Source organism: Ictalurus punctatus, chromosome 4, assembly GCF_001660625.3.
Source record: "Ictalurus punctatus breed USDA103 chromosome 4, Coco_2.0, whole genome shotgun sequence".
In the NCBI taxonomy this organism is placed as follows: domain Eukaryota; kingdom Metazoa; phylum Chordata; class Actinopteri; order Siluriformes; family Ictaluridae; genus Ictalurus; species Ictalurus punctatus.
In genome coordinates this window covers 4,526,185-4,544,938 of record NC_071284.1, presented here as the reverse complement: position 1 = coordinate 4,544,938, position 18,754 = coordinate 4,526,185, and the positions used below count along the sequence as shown (strand labels likewise).

General features: G+C 41.0%; 2 protein-coding genes across 7 annotated transcripts in view; both read left to right on the top strand.

Annotated features, from left to right (window-relative positions):
- Positions 1-319: 319 nt before the first annotated feature.
- ugt5f1 (UDP glucuronosyltransferase 5 family, polypeptide F1) lies at positions 320-9,624 on the top strand. Of its 4 annotated transcripts, XM_047154709.2 has the most exons (3): positions 320-598; positions 4,635-4,756; positions 6,428-9,624. In XM_047154709.2, exon 3 carries the CDS (start codon positions 6,461-6,463, stop codon positions 8,039-8,041), a length of 1,581 nt encoding a protein of 526 aa, XP_047010665.1. In that variant the 5' UTR covers positions 320-598; positions 4,635-4,756; positions 6,428-6,460; the 3' UTR covers positions 8,042-9,624. The 4 variants fall into 4 exon arrangements, with proteins under 4 accessions (XP_047010665.1, XP_047010664.1, XP_047010667.1 ...); XM_047154708.2 differs by lacking the exon at positions 4,635-4,756; XM_047154711.2 differs by lacking the exons at positions 320-598; positions 4,635-4,756 and adding an exon at positions 4,763-5,504.
- A 3,333-nt stretch (positions 9,625-12,957) lies between these two features.
- The window catches only part of nptnb (neuroplastin b), a 37,395-nt gene continuing 31,598 nt past the window's right edge, over positions 12,958-18,754 (top strand). For all 3 annotated transcript variants that reach the window (XM_047154714.2, XM_047154712.2, XM_017466426.3), the window contains exon 1: positions 12,958-13,426. In XM_047154714.2, the coding sequence (XP_047010670.1) occupies positions 13,141-13,426 (286 nt within the window). In that variant the 5' untranslated portion in view covers positions 12,958-13,140. The remainder of the gene's footprint in view (positions 13,427-18,754) is intronic.

Genomic DNA, 18,754 nt, shown 5'->3' with positions numbered 1-18,754 from the left:
GTTTGACAGAAACGCTGCCTCCGCTATCACAGAAAAAAAAAATTAGCAATAAAAACAGCATTTTGCTGTAGTTGCTAAGACTAACCCTGGGTTTTATATGGCACAATACGTTTATATGTGTAATAAAAACATATATAAATATGTATATCATTCATAATCGTTAATAAAATATGTTACAACAAATAAACAAGTATCGTATCTATACTGTATCTTAACACTGCAATGCGTTTAGATATCGTGCGAAGCAGACGACTACAGTATAATCTTGGTAGAATCTTACACAGTTGTCCAGGTCATGCACTTTTTAGACGGTCCCTAACTGACTCTATTACTACTGTCTAAAGAGCTGATGAGCTGCGTTGCTGAAAGATTGGCTTCACCTGGCTTTTACACGAGAACTTTCCAGTAGTTCAGTTGTACTTAGTTCTCTGCCAAGTCTGGAGTAAGAAAATAACACATATTGTCACTTTTTGTGTGTTTATTTATTGAAAAACCAACTCTACATGGGTGATCCCTACACACACACTTCATGAAAACACTGGGCTACAACAGCAGAGTCAACACACAGTAAAAGGACAAACTGAATTCGTCAACAACAGTAAGTAGAGTACATTTAACACTAAATGGTAAAATATCTTGAATAATAATAATAATAAAAATATGGCTACACTTCAGTAACGAGTTACTCGACAGGATGTTGGTAATAGGCTGCCGTGAAAAGGCTGAATACATGAAGTGTAACTTGGACAGGCTTTGACATGTTCATGAAGGCGATTTAGTAACAGAAACAAGCAGATTTGTTTGTTTATTTAAATGTATTTACTTCTACAATCAACTGCTACTAATAACGTCGTCACTCTGTGACAATTAGCTCTCAATGTATGCACGTAATATAGAATTTAATTGTGTTTATACATCCCATTACTGATTCACATTGTGTTTCTGATTCAGGTTATAGATTATATTCTGAAGTGATCATGATTTGCAGGGTTGCCAGGTCTCAACAAAACTTTGTGGCTTCCTGTAGTCGTGATAAAAACCTCTCTAAAAGCAGCCTTAATACTGCCTGTGAATATACACAAGATGTCCTGAATTCATCAAAACGATTTAAAGCCATCATTTAATTCCTTTTAATAACTATATATATGTATGTTAAATCATCTGTAATTGTCCGGGTTTTGCTGCCTGACGGTTATCCATCTTTCATCACCCGTCAACACAGCCATGAGTCGCACTGGAGTGACGTCATCACCCCCTTCGATTGATTGGCTAGAGGAGGAGCTGTAGTGGACCAATGATGACGCTAAAGCCCGCCCTCATTTACATGAAACTCGAACGGAAACATATGGAAAAGCATATTTAGTTAAAAAAAAAAGAAAACATGAGCAGAAAATGTCAGAGAGCACAAAAAACACAGTAATATAAGCAAGGAAAACGATTTCGGGTGCGATTCAGAAAACATTGAATTCTTGTTTCAGTTTTGTGCGATATAATTTTGCATGTGTTTTTAAATTTTTGAGCCGCGCTTATTATTTTTCCATACGTGACCGCAATACTTTTGACAGGAAATTGATCCCATACACGACGACATCTACTACAACTAGCCCTTGTTTTTCTTCTGCCCAGTCTTTGCATGGAAAACCCTTGGTTTGGACATTATCCACTCCATTATCCCTCTTTCCCTCCTCCGATCTTATCTCCAATCGATATATCTTACAACAGAAATGCTTCTGTATACACAGTATGACCAAAAGTATGTGGACACCTGACCATCATGGCATTAGCCTATCCGGGCCCTTTCCCAACTGTTGCTGCAAAGTTTGAAGTGCATAATTATATGCACAGAGCCCTGACCTCAACCCCGCTGAACACCTTTGCGATGAACTTGAACGCCGACTGCACGCCGGGTCTTCTCGTCCAACATCAGCGGCTGTTACTCAGTAATGCTCTTGTAGCTGAATGCTACAACGCAAATCCCCACAGCCACGCTCTAAAATCTAGCCTTCCCAGCAGAGTGGAGCTTATTATAATCGCAAAGGGGGACTAAATCTGGATTGGGATGTTTTAAAAAGCACATGTGTGTGATGGATAGAATAGCATGGGCACTCTGATTGGTCTACAGCTATGCAGCAAGCTGTGATGCACTGTGTGTTCTGAGACCTTTCTATCATAGCCAGCATTAACTTTTTTTCAGCAATTTGTGCTACACTAGCTCTTCTCTGGAAACGGAAAAGATGGGCCGGCCTTCGCTCCTCACGCGCATCAGTGAGCCTTGGGTGTCCATGACCCTGTCACAGGTTCACCGGTTGTCCTTCCTTGGAGCACTTTTGGTAGGTACTAACCACTGCATACCGGGAACACGCCACAAGACCTGCCGTTTTGGAGATGCTCTGACCCAGTTGTCTAGCCATCACAGTTTGGCCCTTGTCAAAGTCGCTCAGATCTTTACGCTTGTCCATTTGTCCTACTTCCAACACATTAACTTCAAGAACTGACTGTTCACTTACTGCCTAATATATCCCACCCCTTGACCGGTGCCACTGTAACGATATAATCGATGTTACTCACTTCACCTATCAATGGTTTTAATGTTACGGCTGAACGGTGTATGAGTGTGATACGCCACAAAAGAGTCCACAAACTTTTGGCCATATGGTGAACATTTGGTGGAAAAACAGCGACCCTGGCAACCCTGATAAGTCCCGTGATACTTGGTACAATGGCTGCTTCAAGGTTCCTGTTTCTTTGAGTTTTGCATGTTCTCCATGTGTTTTCCTGGGATTTCTTCAGTTTCCTTCCATCTTCCAAAAACATGCCGGTAAATGGATTGCCAGTGCTGAATTGCTCCTACGTGTGTATCAGCGTGTGAATGTGCGTACATGGTGCCTTATTGGTGCGTTTTTAGATGTTGGATGTGTTCATTTCCTTACCATTGTGTTATTTCAGACCTGCCAACCCCCAAAGAGGAATACTCTTTGTCTAATGTTTGTCTAATGTTGCTTAGCTACACAGATTTGATTTCACATTAACAAACTCAAACCATTGTCAATTTACCACGACAGAAAGCAAGGGTACTGCATCAGCATTTTTTTAAATGTCAAAATGGAGTTGAGATGAGACCACCAGCAAAAAAAAACAAAACAAAAAAGACTAATGTCCAGGAGGATCAGTTAGTATTAGAGAGTTCAAAACACCTACACAACTGTCAATCATTCCACATTCATATGTCGATTGGCTCTCATCTGACAATAGATGAGTTGCTCTTTTGGCATATTTTTGAGTGACAGCTCGTACCTACTCTGATGTTAAAATGCAGAGCTCCTATGCAAAATGCATGAAGGTTGACAGGTCTGGTTATTTGCTTAAAAACGTCTTGTCTACAAGTTTCTTTATTTAGAAATCCCATGTAATAACGCTGAAACCGTCACCATGCCAACAAACAAAAGAGAAAGAGGACTGAATTCACTGAAATGCTGAATCTATTGATCACCTCCAAGCTCACGAAGCATTTCAGTATCGGAGCTGACAGGCACATTACTTTTCTGGAAATGTCAGCCTCGCAGAGTATGTGATCTGCCTCTTAATGTCAGTTGTGACCGCTGTAATCGTCACGAGGACTTTGCTTTTCTACAAACGCACAGGCAGGTCCATCGGAAACTGCTGATATTTTACAGATCTTGAGGGTTTGTATATACAATCGAGTCCAAACATCTGAGACCACAATGAATTTTTTTTTTTTTTTTTCATTTATAATTGGGATTAAACAGAGGGTTTTTTCGAATTTTGAAAGATTTCAAACAAAGAAATTAAATGTTCAATATCTTGAATATTTTAACATTCAGGATTCTGCACTATTTCTAAGATCTCTATATAAATGTAAGCAAATCTTGACCATGTTAATTGTATGCTGAATATAGACGATATGCTTTCGTTACCTTCTGCTAGCCTCTAATTCATATAGTATATAGTATCATATAGTTTCATATAGTACTCCAGTACCGGGTACTCCAGTTTCCTCCCCCAGTCCAAAGACATGCATGGTAAGCTGATTGGCGTGTCTAAAGTGTCCGTAGTGTATGAATGGGTGTGAGTGGGTGTGTCCTGCGATGGATTGGCACCCTGTCCAGGGTGTACCCCACCTCGTGCCCGATGCTCCCTGGGATAGGCTCCAGGTTCCAGGTTCAGGAGTAAGCAGGAGAAGATGGATGAATGGATGGATAGTATATAGTATATCAGCAACTATTGTTTCCTAGCAAGTCACAGCTACAGTGGTCATGTTAAAAAAATATATATATATCTACAGGTACTAGAATGGGATTCATGTTGTTTGCTAAATGGTTCCCAATACTCTTTAATAACTGATTTTTATCTGAGAAAATTATACAGTTATTAACGTATCAATCTTGGCTAAATAAAGCTAACGGCGCTTTTCACGGAGGTTTGTTTGAGTGGCGGACTCTCCGGGTGATCTTGTAGGCGGAGCTTTCTACTGCCATACTCAGAAATTCCAGATTACAGGTTATTCAATTACAGAATTAGAAATTCCTGTCCCACAGTCATATACACTTTATTCTAAGTCCTCTTACCAAATTGGATACTAATTTACTCAAGTTCAAGTTTCCTCTTTCTTTCAGAACTCAAGGCGGCTGATACAGAGCCCTACCGACCACACGGTCGTACACACAATGACAAAACGGTCGACTCTGAAAGGTTTCTTCCTGAGCGCAGGTGATTTCTGATCAGCCTAATCGAGACGGTGAGGAACACGTTGAGATCACGGAGACATATGATAGAAAAGTCGTACGTTTGAGAATATGCGTTGCTTTCAATCTAGTTAAAACAAAGACGGATTAAATGTTATTAACCGCCGTGTCATAATATATTCATGTTTTTCGTTAGCGGAAACTTTTCCAGTTCTTGGCTGTTTTTTGCGTTCATAGGCCTGTTGATTACTTTATTTTTGTTTATTTACATGTAGACTGTGTATGAAAAAAAATTTAATTAAAATTATTTTACTTGATGCTGTCATTCTTGTATAGCCCAAAATTTCAGCACTTTTTCGCAGCAGTGGTAAACAACATATGACCCGAATTCTACTCGTTTGCCTGGTTAACGAATCACTCCCGGACACTGTGACCTTTATCCTGGTCGGGTAGATCTGGAGCCTATCTCGGGAACACTGGGCCCGGCCCAGGAAGACGGGATTGGACACCAGTGTTTCGCTAATCCACCTACTGACGTGATTTTGGGAGGTGTGAGGAAACCTGAACCTGGAGGCACGAGAGCGTCCAAAAAAAAACTGTTCAGACACGAGCGCTTAAAAGAAAAGTGCCTGTAGAAAAACACGGATATGGCAAGAAAGTAAACGAACTCGAAAACTATGAGCTAAAACAATAAGCTAGACCGGGCACTCGGAAGAAGAAAACAAAGGAACGGAGGCACTAAGCACTGGAAATCAACAAACAAAAGATTTCCCCAAGGGACAGACAAGGACAGGATTTTAGGTAGGCTAGAGAAACTAATGAGAGCTCACGAGACAAGACGCAGGTGCAGAAACCAACCGGTGAGTGTGAACGGGGCGAGGCATGAGCAGCGGGGAAACCAGGAAGTGGGAAAACAAGATGGTCATGAAATATAAAGCCTCAAGACACACCAGCTGTGAAATCACGACATGTACACTTACCTTTTGAGTAATGAATTCCATCACAAATATGTTTCTTATTCTGCGTAATCCACAATAGCGGTTATCAGATACATCCGACACCCTTTGTTAGAACTTTACGTTAAGGTTTGATTGTTTAGAATGCTTTTAAAAAGTCATAGATTACATATAATTGACATATATTAATTAGTTGCTACTAAGTATTTCCTAATACTTCTTCAATTCTCAAATGGTTTCTATAGTAACAGTCTACACAAGGATTTGTATGGCGCAGACTCCACCTGTGAGATGATGATGTTAATGATGCATTTTTGGAAGGAGTCTCCAGTGTCAGTCAGAAGTAAAGCTTTTAAAAGTTTTAAGGTTTGAAACATCATCAAGACGAGGGTTTTGTGATTTTATTTTTGTCTTTTCGGTTTTTGGTTATCATGACGAGCTGCTTTTATTTTGTCTTATAATACCTTCAAGAGAGGAGAAAAAAAGGAAGGTCAGTGGATAACAGGAACTAACTTGTTTTATAGGCCTTAAATATAAATGGATAAAAAGTTGAAAGAAACTAAACGTTTTTAACCTTTTGAAAATTGTCGTGCGGTAAGCGGAATAAAACCCTTTCGGACGTGGCGTTTTAGAAAAAATAATCAACTTCAAATGTTATTTTAATGGCTTAGGTTCTGCATTCGTTAACATGGTTGTCTTTAATGAAACGTGTACTAAAAACTCTTTTTTTTTTTTTTTTTTTTTTCTCGTTTTGTCCTTTTGTTTCAGTTCTGTGTGAGTCACATGACGGTGACTTAAAAGATGCCTACCGCCATTTTGAAAATCATGGTCTTCACCCTGACCTTGGCAGGCTCTATCCAGTGCGGTAAGGTCTTGGTGTTCCCTCATGATGGCAGCCACTGGGTTAACATGAATATATTGATACAAGAGCTGCACAACAGAGGTCACAATGTCACGGTCATTCGAGCAGCTGATAGCTGGTACGTCAAAGAGCAATCACCTTACTACCACTCCATAACCATCGACTTCTCAGTGGGGCAAGACGAGGCTTTCTTCAACAGCTTTATCTCCAGACAGCTACAGATTCAGCGGGAAAGAAGCTCGTTTTGGACTCGATTCAGTCTGGACATGGAGCTGAAAACCAAGTTCTCTGAGATTCACAGAAAGATATGTGAAATGGTCATCCATATAATCGAGGATCCTAAACTGATCGCTTCCATCAGAGAAGCACGGTATGACGTGATGCTAACAGACCCTGCGAACGGCGGAGGAGTCGTGCTTGCACGTTATCTGCATTTGCCGCTGGTTTTTAACGTCCGTTGGACGGTACACGGAGAGGCGCATTTTGCGATCGCGCCTTCGCCCTTATCGTACGTTCCCTTTCCTTTATCCATGTTAACAGATAAGATGACCTTTTTTCAAAGGGTATATAACATGCTCTTCTTTTACCTCAGGCTTTTCCTTTACAAGCGTATCGTAGGGCCTCATTACAGCGCTTTGTGTAACCGATATTTTGGTCCAGATGTGGACTATTTCAAATTATTCCAGGCAGCTGATATCTGGCTTATGAGAGTCGATTTCGTGTTCGAGTTCCCTCGCCCGACGATGCCCAACGTCGTTTACATGGGTTGCTTCCAGTGCAAACCCCCAAAAGCCCTTCCCGATGATTTAGAAGACTTTGCGGAAAGTTCCGGAGAGCACGGTATTGTCGTTGTGTCACTGGGAACGCTGGTCGGACAGCTTCCTGACGACATAGCCGACGAAATGGCTGCCGGTCTTGCTAAGCTCCCTCAAAAAGTGATCTGGCGATACTTGGGGAAGAAACCGTCCACTCTCGGGAACAACACCATACTCAGGGACTGGTTGCCTCAGAACGATCTTCTCGGACATCCCAAGACAAAGGTTTTTGTGAGCCATAGTGGAACGAATGGGATTTTAGAAGCTATTTATCACAGTATTCCAATCGTTGGCCTTCCTCTGGTTTTTGATCAACATGACAATATCTTGAGGATGAAATATAAAGGTGTAGCACAGGTCCTAGATCTAGCCACTATAAATCAGAATACGTTTCTTGAGGCTATACAGGAAGTCATAAACGAGCCTTCCTACAGTATAAACATGAAGAGGCTGTCCGGGATTCTCCGAGACACACTTGTACATCCTCTGGACAATGCCGTCTTCTGGATCGAGTTTGTTATGAGACACAAAGGTGCTGCTCATCTACGGACAGAGTCTTACAAAATGCCTTGGTACGCTTACTACAGTGTGGATGTTATAGCGTTTTTACTGTTAGTTGCGTCAGGTACGATTTTCCTCAGCTTCGCTGTAATCCGATACGTATGCTGCAGGGCGTGTAGGAAAAAAAGAGTAAAACAAGACTGATTCTACACAGCAAAACCCCATAATTTCAAATAGCAGCAAATACCAAGCGCTTAGATTGCATTCGTGGACGCAAACGAACAAACGAAAGTGCAGAGCCCAAGTTTTCAATCAATACCACATTTGTGCCTGTAAGTAGATGAGGTTTGACCTAATCAAGTGGTTAAAACTTGTTGAATCGTTGTGCATTCAGTCTTGTTTTGGTGAAAGGAAAAATGTGTAACTTTTTGCCACTAAGAATATGTAATGGACATTTTTAGTTTTATGACTTCATGGGAAAAATGACGTATTGGATTTTGCTGTATACATCTTTTTAGTAGAGTTTGAAGGGAACCCCCCAACCCCCTCCCCCCCCCACACACACACACACAAAAGTAAAGCTGATTTCATGTGAAAGTGGTATAAATGTAACGTAAGATTTATTCCGTATTTGATTAATATTTTAGACAAGTGTATAAATATTTCAGGACAAATCACGGGTTTATATTTGATATTCATGCACTCATTCGAATACAGTATAATTTCTATAGTAATCATTTACAGAGACTTGTGTATATGATGAAGTTCTCTGCGAGATGCTTATTTAGCATCTTTTGTAAGGAGTCTCCAGTTTGAGAGCTTTATAACAGTCATAGGTAAAGATGTAACTTTTAGTAGCATGACAAGCTGCAATTTTGATTTTTTTTTATTTGGCTAATTAACTGGCTAATTAAATCACTTGTTTTGCTCATTTTCTTTTCTTTTTCTTTTTTTTTAAATTTCTGCTCAAAAACAATCTCCAGTTTCATTTCTGCTGAACATTTCTACTGATAATTTCTACTGAACATTTCTGCTGAACATTTCTAGTGAACATTTCTACTGATAATTTCTACTGAACATTTCTGCTGAACATTTCTACTGATAATTTCTGCTGAACATTTCTAGTGAACATTCCTGCTGAACATTTCTTGCTAATTTCCATTCATTCATTCATTCATCTATCTGCATGCGCTTTACCATGGTCAGGGTCACGGTGGATCTGGAGCCAGCTATTAATATGTAAAAGTATGATTGATTATTCTTCAATGAGTAAAACATAGCTAGCATTGGGAAATTCCTGTGGTATAAGAGGAATAAAACCCTTTGGGATGTGATTTTTTTTTTTTTTGTGGAAAATAATGGAAAACTTTGGGGTGGTAATATGGTATATTTTTAAAAAGTGAATAGTATATGTTAAGAAATCAAAGTGAGATCGAATGTATGAGAGAGAAGAAAGAAATCAGTATATTAATCAGAGAAACTAAAATCAAAGTAGGTCAAGCTGGTGTGACATCGCCGCGTGCACATTCCTCATTGGGAAAATATAACCTTTTCTTCTAGGCTTGCTTTGTTATATATCAGTGAAAACTCACCCTCTGTACCCGCTTGGAGACATCGAGTCTGTACTCTGTATGTTTAAGTCCCTATCTTTTTTTACCAATCTGATGTTTGCGATTCCTTAATTTGTATTGTTGAAATCCATGATGATTTGTATGTATGTCCGATGATCTGCAGACATCTCGGCTTTTGTGATTTTTCAATAAAACTCTGATTTTTGACATCTGGAACCCCTTGAAAGGTTTTTATTTTAGCCAAGGTGAATCTTCAGAAAATCTTTCTTCCTACTTTATGAACCAAGTTTTGATATGTACATTAACTTGATGGTTCAGTGAGCTTGTAAACTAGTCTATAATGTCATATGACAACTTCTGGCAACTTTTTAAACATACGTTAGCTACTTTCCCGTAAAAGAGTTGGCAACAAGCTGAGACACAGTGACGCGCCACTGTAAGCAGAGCATCAGCTGCAGAAGCATAGCACTCTCTCCACTCAGCCGCACACAGCAGCGTTTCCGAACTCGTCAGTGCCAAGTACTTACCGTCCAGAAAAAGCAGGATAAGCCACACCACGGTGGGCAGCAAGCTGGAGATGGACGTGAGTTGGCGGTAGGGTGGCTGGCAGCTTTGCATGAGCGCAGAGGCCATGATGGCTAGAATGTTGTGGGATGATGAAGAAGGCTGAGGGAAAATGGCTGGATCCACAATGGACTGCATTGACACTTAAAAATCCAGCTCCACCATCTTCTCCAAACCGGTGACGATGAAGACGAAAGCCATATCAGACACAAGCAGCATGTTGCTGAGTTCATTTTTCAGCCTGGTTACATCACTACCTGCTAAACCCAACCTAAATGTATTAATCCTGAAAAACAATAACAACCGTTGCGATGGACACATTTGCAGTTGTGTAAATAACATTCATGGTTTCAGAACTCCAGGACTTACTTTCATATTGGTGTGGAGGAAAGGTGGGCGTGTCTTTCATGACCCTACCTTATCCCAAATAACTGGGTGATACTACTAATTTAAATGCATCCGCCCACTGTCGTAGTGGCCAGAGCGTACCGTGGAGAGAAAATCATTTTGCTTTTCAATTGAATGAGAAAACCTGGGCAACTCAAAACTCTGTTGAAGTGTACAATGTACAGACCACTGTAGAGTTAGTTCTCCCATCATAAACATATCCATCCATCCATTTTCTATACCGCTTATCCTTCAGGGTCAAGGGGAACCTGGAGCTATCCCAGGGAGCATCGGGCACAAGGCGGGGTACACCCTGGACAGGGTGCCAATCCATCGCAGAGCACACTCACACACACACACACACACACACACATTCATACACTACAGACACTTTAGACATGCCAATCAGCCTACCGTGCATGTCTTTGGACTGGGGGAGGAAACCGGAGTACCCGGAGGAAACCCCCGCAGCACGGGGAGAACATGCAAACTCCGCACACACGCGGCAGGAATTGAATCCCCGACCCCCTAACCCACCGTGCGCTCCTCCCCCACCCCCATCATAAATGTATATAATAATATACAGTTTTAAAGAATGAGCGCTTCATGTTAATATTATCATTATAAATTTTCATGATATGTTTTGTCATTTGTAATGTCTACAGAGACAGCTGGTATTGATATGATTACATGGCTAAACCCTGCTGTGTTTCAAAGATAAAAAGATGGTATGAAGAAGTGAAGCTGGGGCTGATTTCTTTCTAGCCCAGACTGTAGAATCATGCAGCCAATCAGTGACAGTCATGACACAGAGTGACACACTCCTTAGATTTGATCTCTATTTTTCAGCCCACTTCGTTAACACATCTGTAACACATCATCAGCAGTGACTGAGAAGGCATATGTGAAATACAGCAGTGGGATTAATCATCACGAACAAGGTGGATTATTGACTTTCATCCTTTTTTTTTTTAAACGCCTTTGGAGGCAAACTAAATACACAGCGTCCAAAGTACAAATTACACAAAAGATTAGCCTGTTCTGTTTAACATGTTTGGTATTCAGCGGTAACACGGTGCAGAGCCAGTAGAGAATTACGTACTCGATGAGACCTGGTTATATAATGTATTGCTCAACCCTGATAGTTTCACTGTCAAGTTAATTAGGGATGAGATTTTAGCCTCCCATCTAATATCACGATCAGCCGGCCTTGAATGTATACAATCATTAATACAGTTTATCTCCATATGCACAGTACCACAGCCTATTCATTTTATACACTGGCATTTCTAATGTCTCAAACCAATGATTTGTAAAGAATTTAACTTGGCCAAACAAGCCATCAATCAAACAATCAATCAATAAACAAATACAAAAAAATAATGCCCAATCGATGTATATTATGGATATCTGTATAAACTGTATCTATTTATTTATAATGGGGGGCTTAGTGGTTAGTACGTTTGCCTCGCACCTCTTGGGTTGGGGGTTCGGATCCTGCCTCTGCTCTGTGTGGGCGGAGTTTCTTCCTGTGCTTTGGGAGTTTCCTCCGAGTACTCCAGTTTCCTCCCCCAGTCCAAAGATATGCGTTGTAGGCTGATTGGCATTTCCCAAAGTGTCCATTGTGTGTGTGTGTGTGTGTGAGATTGTGCCCTGTGATGGGTTGGCACCCCGTCCAGGGTGTCCCCCGCCTTGATCCCCGAGTTCCCTGGGATAGTCTCCAGGATCCCTGTGGTAAGCAGTGTGGAAATTGGATGGCGGGATGGATTTAATATCTCTGTTGATTGTCTTTTTTTAATTTTTAAATTAATTAACTCTTAACTTCATCAGCTATCTCGTCACAGGCTTACATACCTTAAGGCCACAGTGACCCATTTTTACATTAAAAAAAAAAATCTTTATGTTAAAAAAAACAAACAAAAAAAAACAAAACCCAAACCCCGAAACATTAGCAACTAATTAGTTTCAAAAGTGCAATGTTTACACTTGTCCATCAGATGGCGCATGACGAATGTAAAACCTATGATGCATGAACCAAGGCTGACTGGGAGCCATGACGGGGGGGAAAAATCACGACTTTAACATGTTTTCGTGTGATTTTCGCCTTCATAATTCACTCACTGTAACTTTAAGGTCATATATATAGAGGTCATGGTGTGGCAGGTAACACAAAATATTCATGCAACATGCTAATACAGCACAAAATATTAACAATACAAACAGGGTCACCTTGATCATAGGCCTGTATGTTCTGATACAGCTTTTATTATTCTCTTAAATGCAATAATACACACCTACATTACCACCAAGCGGTGAAAGATTCTGTTAGGAGCATTTTGCAGTTTTCAATTCCAGCACTGATTAATCCGACAAACTCTCATGCATGAAATTTCACGGGTAGTACCTTTTAAGTTTATTTATTTATTCAAGAACAGTAAAAATTCCGAAGATTAAACCGCAGATTGTAGAGATTACAAAACGACAAACAAGTGGTAAAGAAGAAGAAGAAGAAGAAGAAGAAGAAGAAGAAGAAGAAGAAGAAGAAGAAGAGAAGAAACTGTTATTAAGAAATAATCAAACCCGGGTGTACTGATTTGCGCGCAGGTCCTTCTGCGCAAAGTGTGCGCAGACTTGACGCGCTCATCTCTCCCTGCGTGTTGAGGAGTGGGACACACGCGCATACGCACGCGCGCACATACAACACTGACAGCCATCCGAAAGCTTTTCTTCCTCTGCAATGCCGTGACTGACTCGATCTCAAATGGCTCTCTACCCGCTTCCATGAGCATCTTCCATGAGGAGCCGTCGCTGCTTCATCGCTTGAAACCGGCGCTTATTTTGCAAGTCGACGTCCCACCGGGTGTTTTTGGCCCTCATCCGCGGTCACGTTTGCGCATCCTCATCCTCTTCACGCGCTTCGTGCCCTATAAGACCCGCAACACATCCTCCTCGAGTCCCCCCTTAACAAAAACAAATTCTTACACAGCAATGTGTCCGTGTGCGACGATGCTGGCGACCGCTGTCTTTCTCGGAAATGTAATGCTACAATATGTGTCGTCTCAAAACGGTAAGGATTAAGGATGCTTTCCAGGAGGAAAAAAAAAGAGAAAAAGAGTGCAAATCTTTCTAGGCTCCATAGGAATAGGTTACCGTACTGTACCATCCTCTTTGGCTTGATTGCATATATATATATGACATAAATATATATTAGTAGTGCATATTCACAGATTGCATTAGTTCTTTCCATCATGCACGGTTTATTATTATTATTATTATTATTATTATTATTATTTCCTTTTCTTTCATCTTTATATTAAGACCCGACTTATTGGGAATTAGTGCACGATTAACCCATTCGAGTCAGTTAAACAGGGCCAGAGAGGATTCCCTAGTCAGTGTACTCTAATTGACATTTTATACATCATTACTTTACTTTATATAACATTAGTTAAAACCCCACACACCTACAGTATAAATATGTGCACGAGCAGAGCATTTGGGTCAGATGAATCGCATGCATCAGTGGAACTGATTAGGAATCTGTGTTCCTCCCTGTATGCATTTTGTTTACACTGAGCCACATTCATCTGTGCACACCTGAGTTTTCTAGTGTGTTACTATCAAGGACTGGCCATGCTGGAATATTTCCTTAGGATGACCAAAGCGAGATGTGCAAACGCACATGGAGATACCTGTGGGATCTCTGTTTATAGGATTATTAGCTATACTGTATTTTTAATTTTTTTTTATTTTTGGAGAAAAGGGGTTTTCCTCTGGATAAATGACCCGGAACTGTTTAGGGGAAGAAAAGCATCTGGATTGCTTCTATTTATGAATTGATTTCTGTCATTTTGCACACGTGGAAAAGTGCACATGGAAATGCTTATAGTAGCTCCACTAACTAAATCCTGGACGTATGTGGATGTCTAACATCTACTAAAGAAAATATGCAGCACGGAAATGCAAAGTATACCCAAGGCAAAATATATATATGCATGCACACACACACACACACACACACACACACACACACACACACACACACATATATATATATATATATATATATATATATATATATATGTATGTATATATGTATATGTATGTGTGTGTGTGTGTGTGTGTGTGTGTGTGTGTGTGTGCATGCATATATATATTTTGCCTTGGGTATACTTTGCATTTCCGTGCTGCATATTTTCTTTAGTAGATGTTAGACATCCACATACGTCCAGGATACATGTGTATATGTATGTAAAGGTGGATGTGTGTGTGAAAGCATGCTTTGATTAGTCAGTCATCAAGCCACGTGCTTGGTTTGATAAGCCAGCTAATTTTATTATTTCATTTTATTTCATTATTACATTTATTTAATTATTTAATCATTCTTAAAAGGGTTTCCAAAACGAATTTATTTTTCATTCTATTTGATACCTTTCGTCGAATTAATATATTTGTGTCCTTCCGCCTTCATTTTGTAGCTGTTTATCAGGTCGATCATATTTTTATGACTTAACTATCGATATATTTACTATTCAGACTGCCCCCATATTTAAATTGCAACCCCCTTTCGCTCCACGATGACTTACTACTGTGTCAGAACCCGGCACTCGGCGTCTGGAGCGTTGTAGTCGTAACGCTGACCCAATCTGGTCTGTTACACATGATCAGAGATATACAGTGTGGGTCGAGTGATCCTATTACTCATCCTTGTGAATCGTACATGACGTACAGTTTTAATTTCCATCCACCTTTCAGACTGTCGTGTGTGTGTGTGTGTGTGGCAGCTGTGATGTTGGCTGTCTCGTTCCTTCCCCACAAACGATTATCATCTGAGAGGCCTATTAATAAAACAGCTTTGCTGCAGAATTAAGCTGGTTGTAGAAAACGGTTTAATCAGCGTGTGTGGGGGAAAGTCGTGCGAGAGCCCTTCCACGCGATGTGGACGGACGACTCTCGGAGGGCCAGATTCAGCAACAGATATCTGCAGGACTGTAAATAGCTTTGGTCCATCTCGCCGCATGTTTCTATTCTTAGAACAGAGACACGGGAGCGCAGGACTGTGGCTCCACAAATTTCTTCTGTGAAAGCGTGCCCATTAAATGTTAATGGAACTGTGTTGCATGCCTTTCTGCGTGGTCCTCAGTGAACACTGAATCTCAAAAAGCGACGGCCGTGCGTCGGAAATAAAGGATAACTCCCTTTAAAACTCGGGATACTTAGTGTCACCTTGGGCTATGTCCATCAGTTCTCCCTATTTTTATTTTCTCCAAATTGATAAGCTTTACTGGTACGTGGCTAAACATAACAGGATTTGACATTTTCACCCAAGGCAACAACCTTGAAAGAAAAAGAAAAACCTCCGTATAATTCAATGCCGAATGTATTGAAAGGTTTGAATAAGATCTCGCCCATTTTGACTGCCTGAGATTTGCATCAGTACTAAAGATATTCACGGATTTCAGAGGTGCCACTGTTTGTTTTTGCAGCTCAAGGTGATTACAGGTGTCTGCGCCTGATCAGTTATGGTGGACATCAATCCGAGTTGCTAGACTCACCCATGATATGGACACTGAAGGCAACAGATTTTCAAATATCCTAAATAAACCTAGCTTCTCTCAGTGTACACATAGCTGTACACCTGAACACCTGTTCGTTAATGCGATTATCCAATCAGCCAATCACGTGGCAGCAGCACAATGCATAAAACCAGGAGAGCAGATTCGCTGAAACTCAACAGTTGTAGATTTGGGAGAAAAAAAAACAACAACCAAAAACGTCACCTGTTTTCCCCCCTTCTTCAAATATTCGACTGTCCAATCTTGTCTTCTGCGTAATTCATTTCACATGCACGATGTCCCATGAACCTGGAGATCTTACTAAAAAGGTTGCGTGTATGTTTAGACCGTGTGTTTTTAGAATTGCTTCGAGCGCACGCGGATTTTAATCTCACTCTCTTGCTGTCATGGTTGACTGAAGTGGAAGGTGGTATGACTCAAGATCGGTGTAAATCATCTTGTAAAATTCTTAACCACTCGCTGACCAGTCTTGGTGTCTATAAGCTCACATATGTGGGGGGGGGAGTAGAAGTTGTTCCTGTGAGTGTGTCCATCTGTTCATTCAACAGCAAACATCAAATCGTACTGGATATGAGAGCGCGCAGCATTGAAGCTCATGTCCATCAACAGCGCCTTCTTTAGAACTCAATAACTGGCCTTCCTTGGATGGAGGATGATGTGTTTTCAGCAGCGTCTGAGTCTGTCCTCTGTCCGGGCTGATAATGACTCATGAGTTGACCCGCCATGTTCAACTCCGTCCTCGGTAGCACCTGAGAACGAGTCGGGTGGCACGCACTGTTCTGATCTCGCCGAGTGGAATTGTATAACGATGCGCAACCCGTGGCATTGAATACGCTCTTTCGCACAATGCAAAGATTTTTTATTTAGCCTAAAACGCCAACATAAAATAACCTGTGAGAGTTTCAGGAGTGGGCAACTGAAAAGCGGTCTTGATCGAACCAGGGACCCTGAAGCTGTGCCACTATGGGAGTAGTGAATGTATTGGTCAAATAGTTGACTAGTCAACGAGTCTGCTTATATTAATACATAATACTTTAATAGCGCGCGTGTGTGTGTGTGGGGTTCCAGGATGAACAGGGTTATTAGACATACCCACGTTCCTTGTTGGTCCACCTCGTAGGTGTGCAGTTAGAGATTATAGCACATCTTTCTCCATGCACGGTGTGTTACTCATTCTGTAGCTCATCAGTGTCAGTTTCTGACCACAGCGCCGCTGTCGTCTGGATATTTTTGGTTGGCAGACTGTTTCTCAACCCAGCAGTGACATTGAGGTGTTTAAAACTGCCATCACCACTGCTGTGCAGAGAATGCTTGACACCTAAATAATATCTGGTTCGTTGTGGACACATCGTGCTCCCTTTCAATTGATCGGTGAAGAAAATACCTGCGGTGATAAATTAATACATAATACAGGCTACTGTCAGTAACCGTATACCTCTAAAGTGACGTATATAGATGGTTTATCTGATCAAATGTACAGAATAAACGGGGAACTCGGTCTATAACGGATTAGTCGTACACGTCTCGCGATCGAGTTACAGACGTTTGTCTCCGTGGCCTGATATGATGTCCGTTATGCACGGGTACAATCACATGTATGGAGTAGCATAGCAGGGATGGGACATCGGAAATCGGTTTCAGAGTGCCAGAGAAACAGCAATAGGGCTGATAAATGAACTGTTTTTACTAGATGGGTTCATCGGTGTGAACACCTTACAGACTAGGGTTTGATATTACAGGAACATGCTACTGTGGCAGGTTTGTTAAAACACTGATGAAACCGAACAACAGTCCAGCGCAAAGCTGTCACATGACTCTCCTGCTAGCACAATAGCTCATGTATTCTCACGGTTAAACATTTCAGGAGAAAATAAGGTTTCTTTCCAAGGTCAATTTTATGTATTCATTTATTTATTTTTACTCGTAGCCGAAATGTGAATTTTTTATTTTTTATTATTTTTTTTGTGTGCGTGTGTGTCTAAACGCAATGTGCTGCATCAAAAAATTTATGAGGACACGATAAAGACGACACAGTCGTCATATTGCTGGGAATTTATAAACTTGTTCATTTCCTTTAGCTATCTAGCTCACAATAATTTATTGCTTTAAATTAGCCTCCACTTTTTAGCCTAGCCATTTAGATAACTGTCCCTTAAAACATGGGACAGCATGGGCTGCACACCGGAGTGTGCTCAGTGGGCTAGCTAATAAATATTCGATTTGTCCACTAGGCTTGGGGCGTTTGACAATAGTACGGAGAATCGCAGATAGGTTCCAACTATCGCGACGGCTGTCGAGTTGTACAGAAAACACGGAGCCTGTTGCTTTAAGATCGACAAAAAAGCTAATTGTGTTCTCTCGAAATATGTTTCCTCTTGTTATCTCTTGTTTTGTACCCTAATAGCCTTAATATAAAAAATTTTTAAAAGACCCAAAAAACAATATGGATAAAGCCGTGAATGGCTTCACGTGCCTGAACGTGAACGTTATTAAATTCGTGAAAGTCGTTTGCTATACAAGAATTCGACAAGCGGTCCGTACAGGATTGCGCCGAGTGTTTTTGTGAACGTTTATAAACCTACTTGCATTGCACGAAATTGTCTTCCGCAGTGATGTCTGTTGGTAAACGAGACCGTTTAGCTGTACTCGTGCGAGTCACGTGACTCGGAGAGGGCTTCGCTTGAACGCGAGTCGTGATGACATCACAGCACGCTCCTCGGAATATTGCAGCGTTTCCTTGAATTTTGCCTTCGTTTCTGCGATCGCGATGTCCCGGATGGACTTATAAGTACCGTATCTCTGCTGCTGTTCACGACAGA

Coding starts and splice junctions, on each gene's coding strand:
- ugt5f1 (XM_047154708.2), top strand. CDS start 6,461: ATGCCTACCGCCATTTTGAAAATCATGGTCTTCACCCTGACCTTGGCA.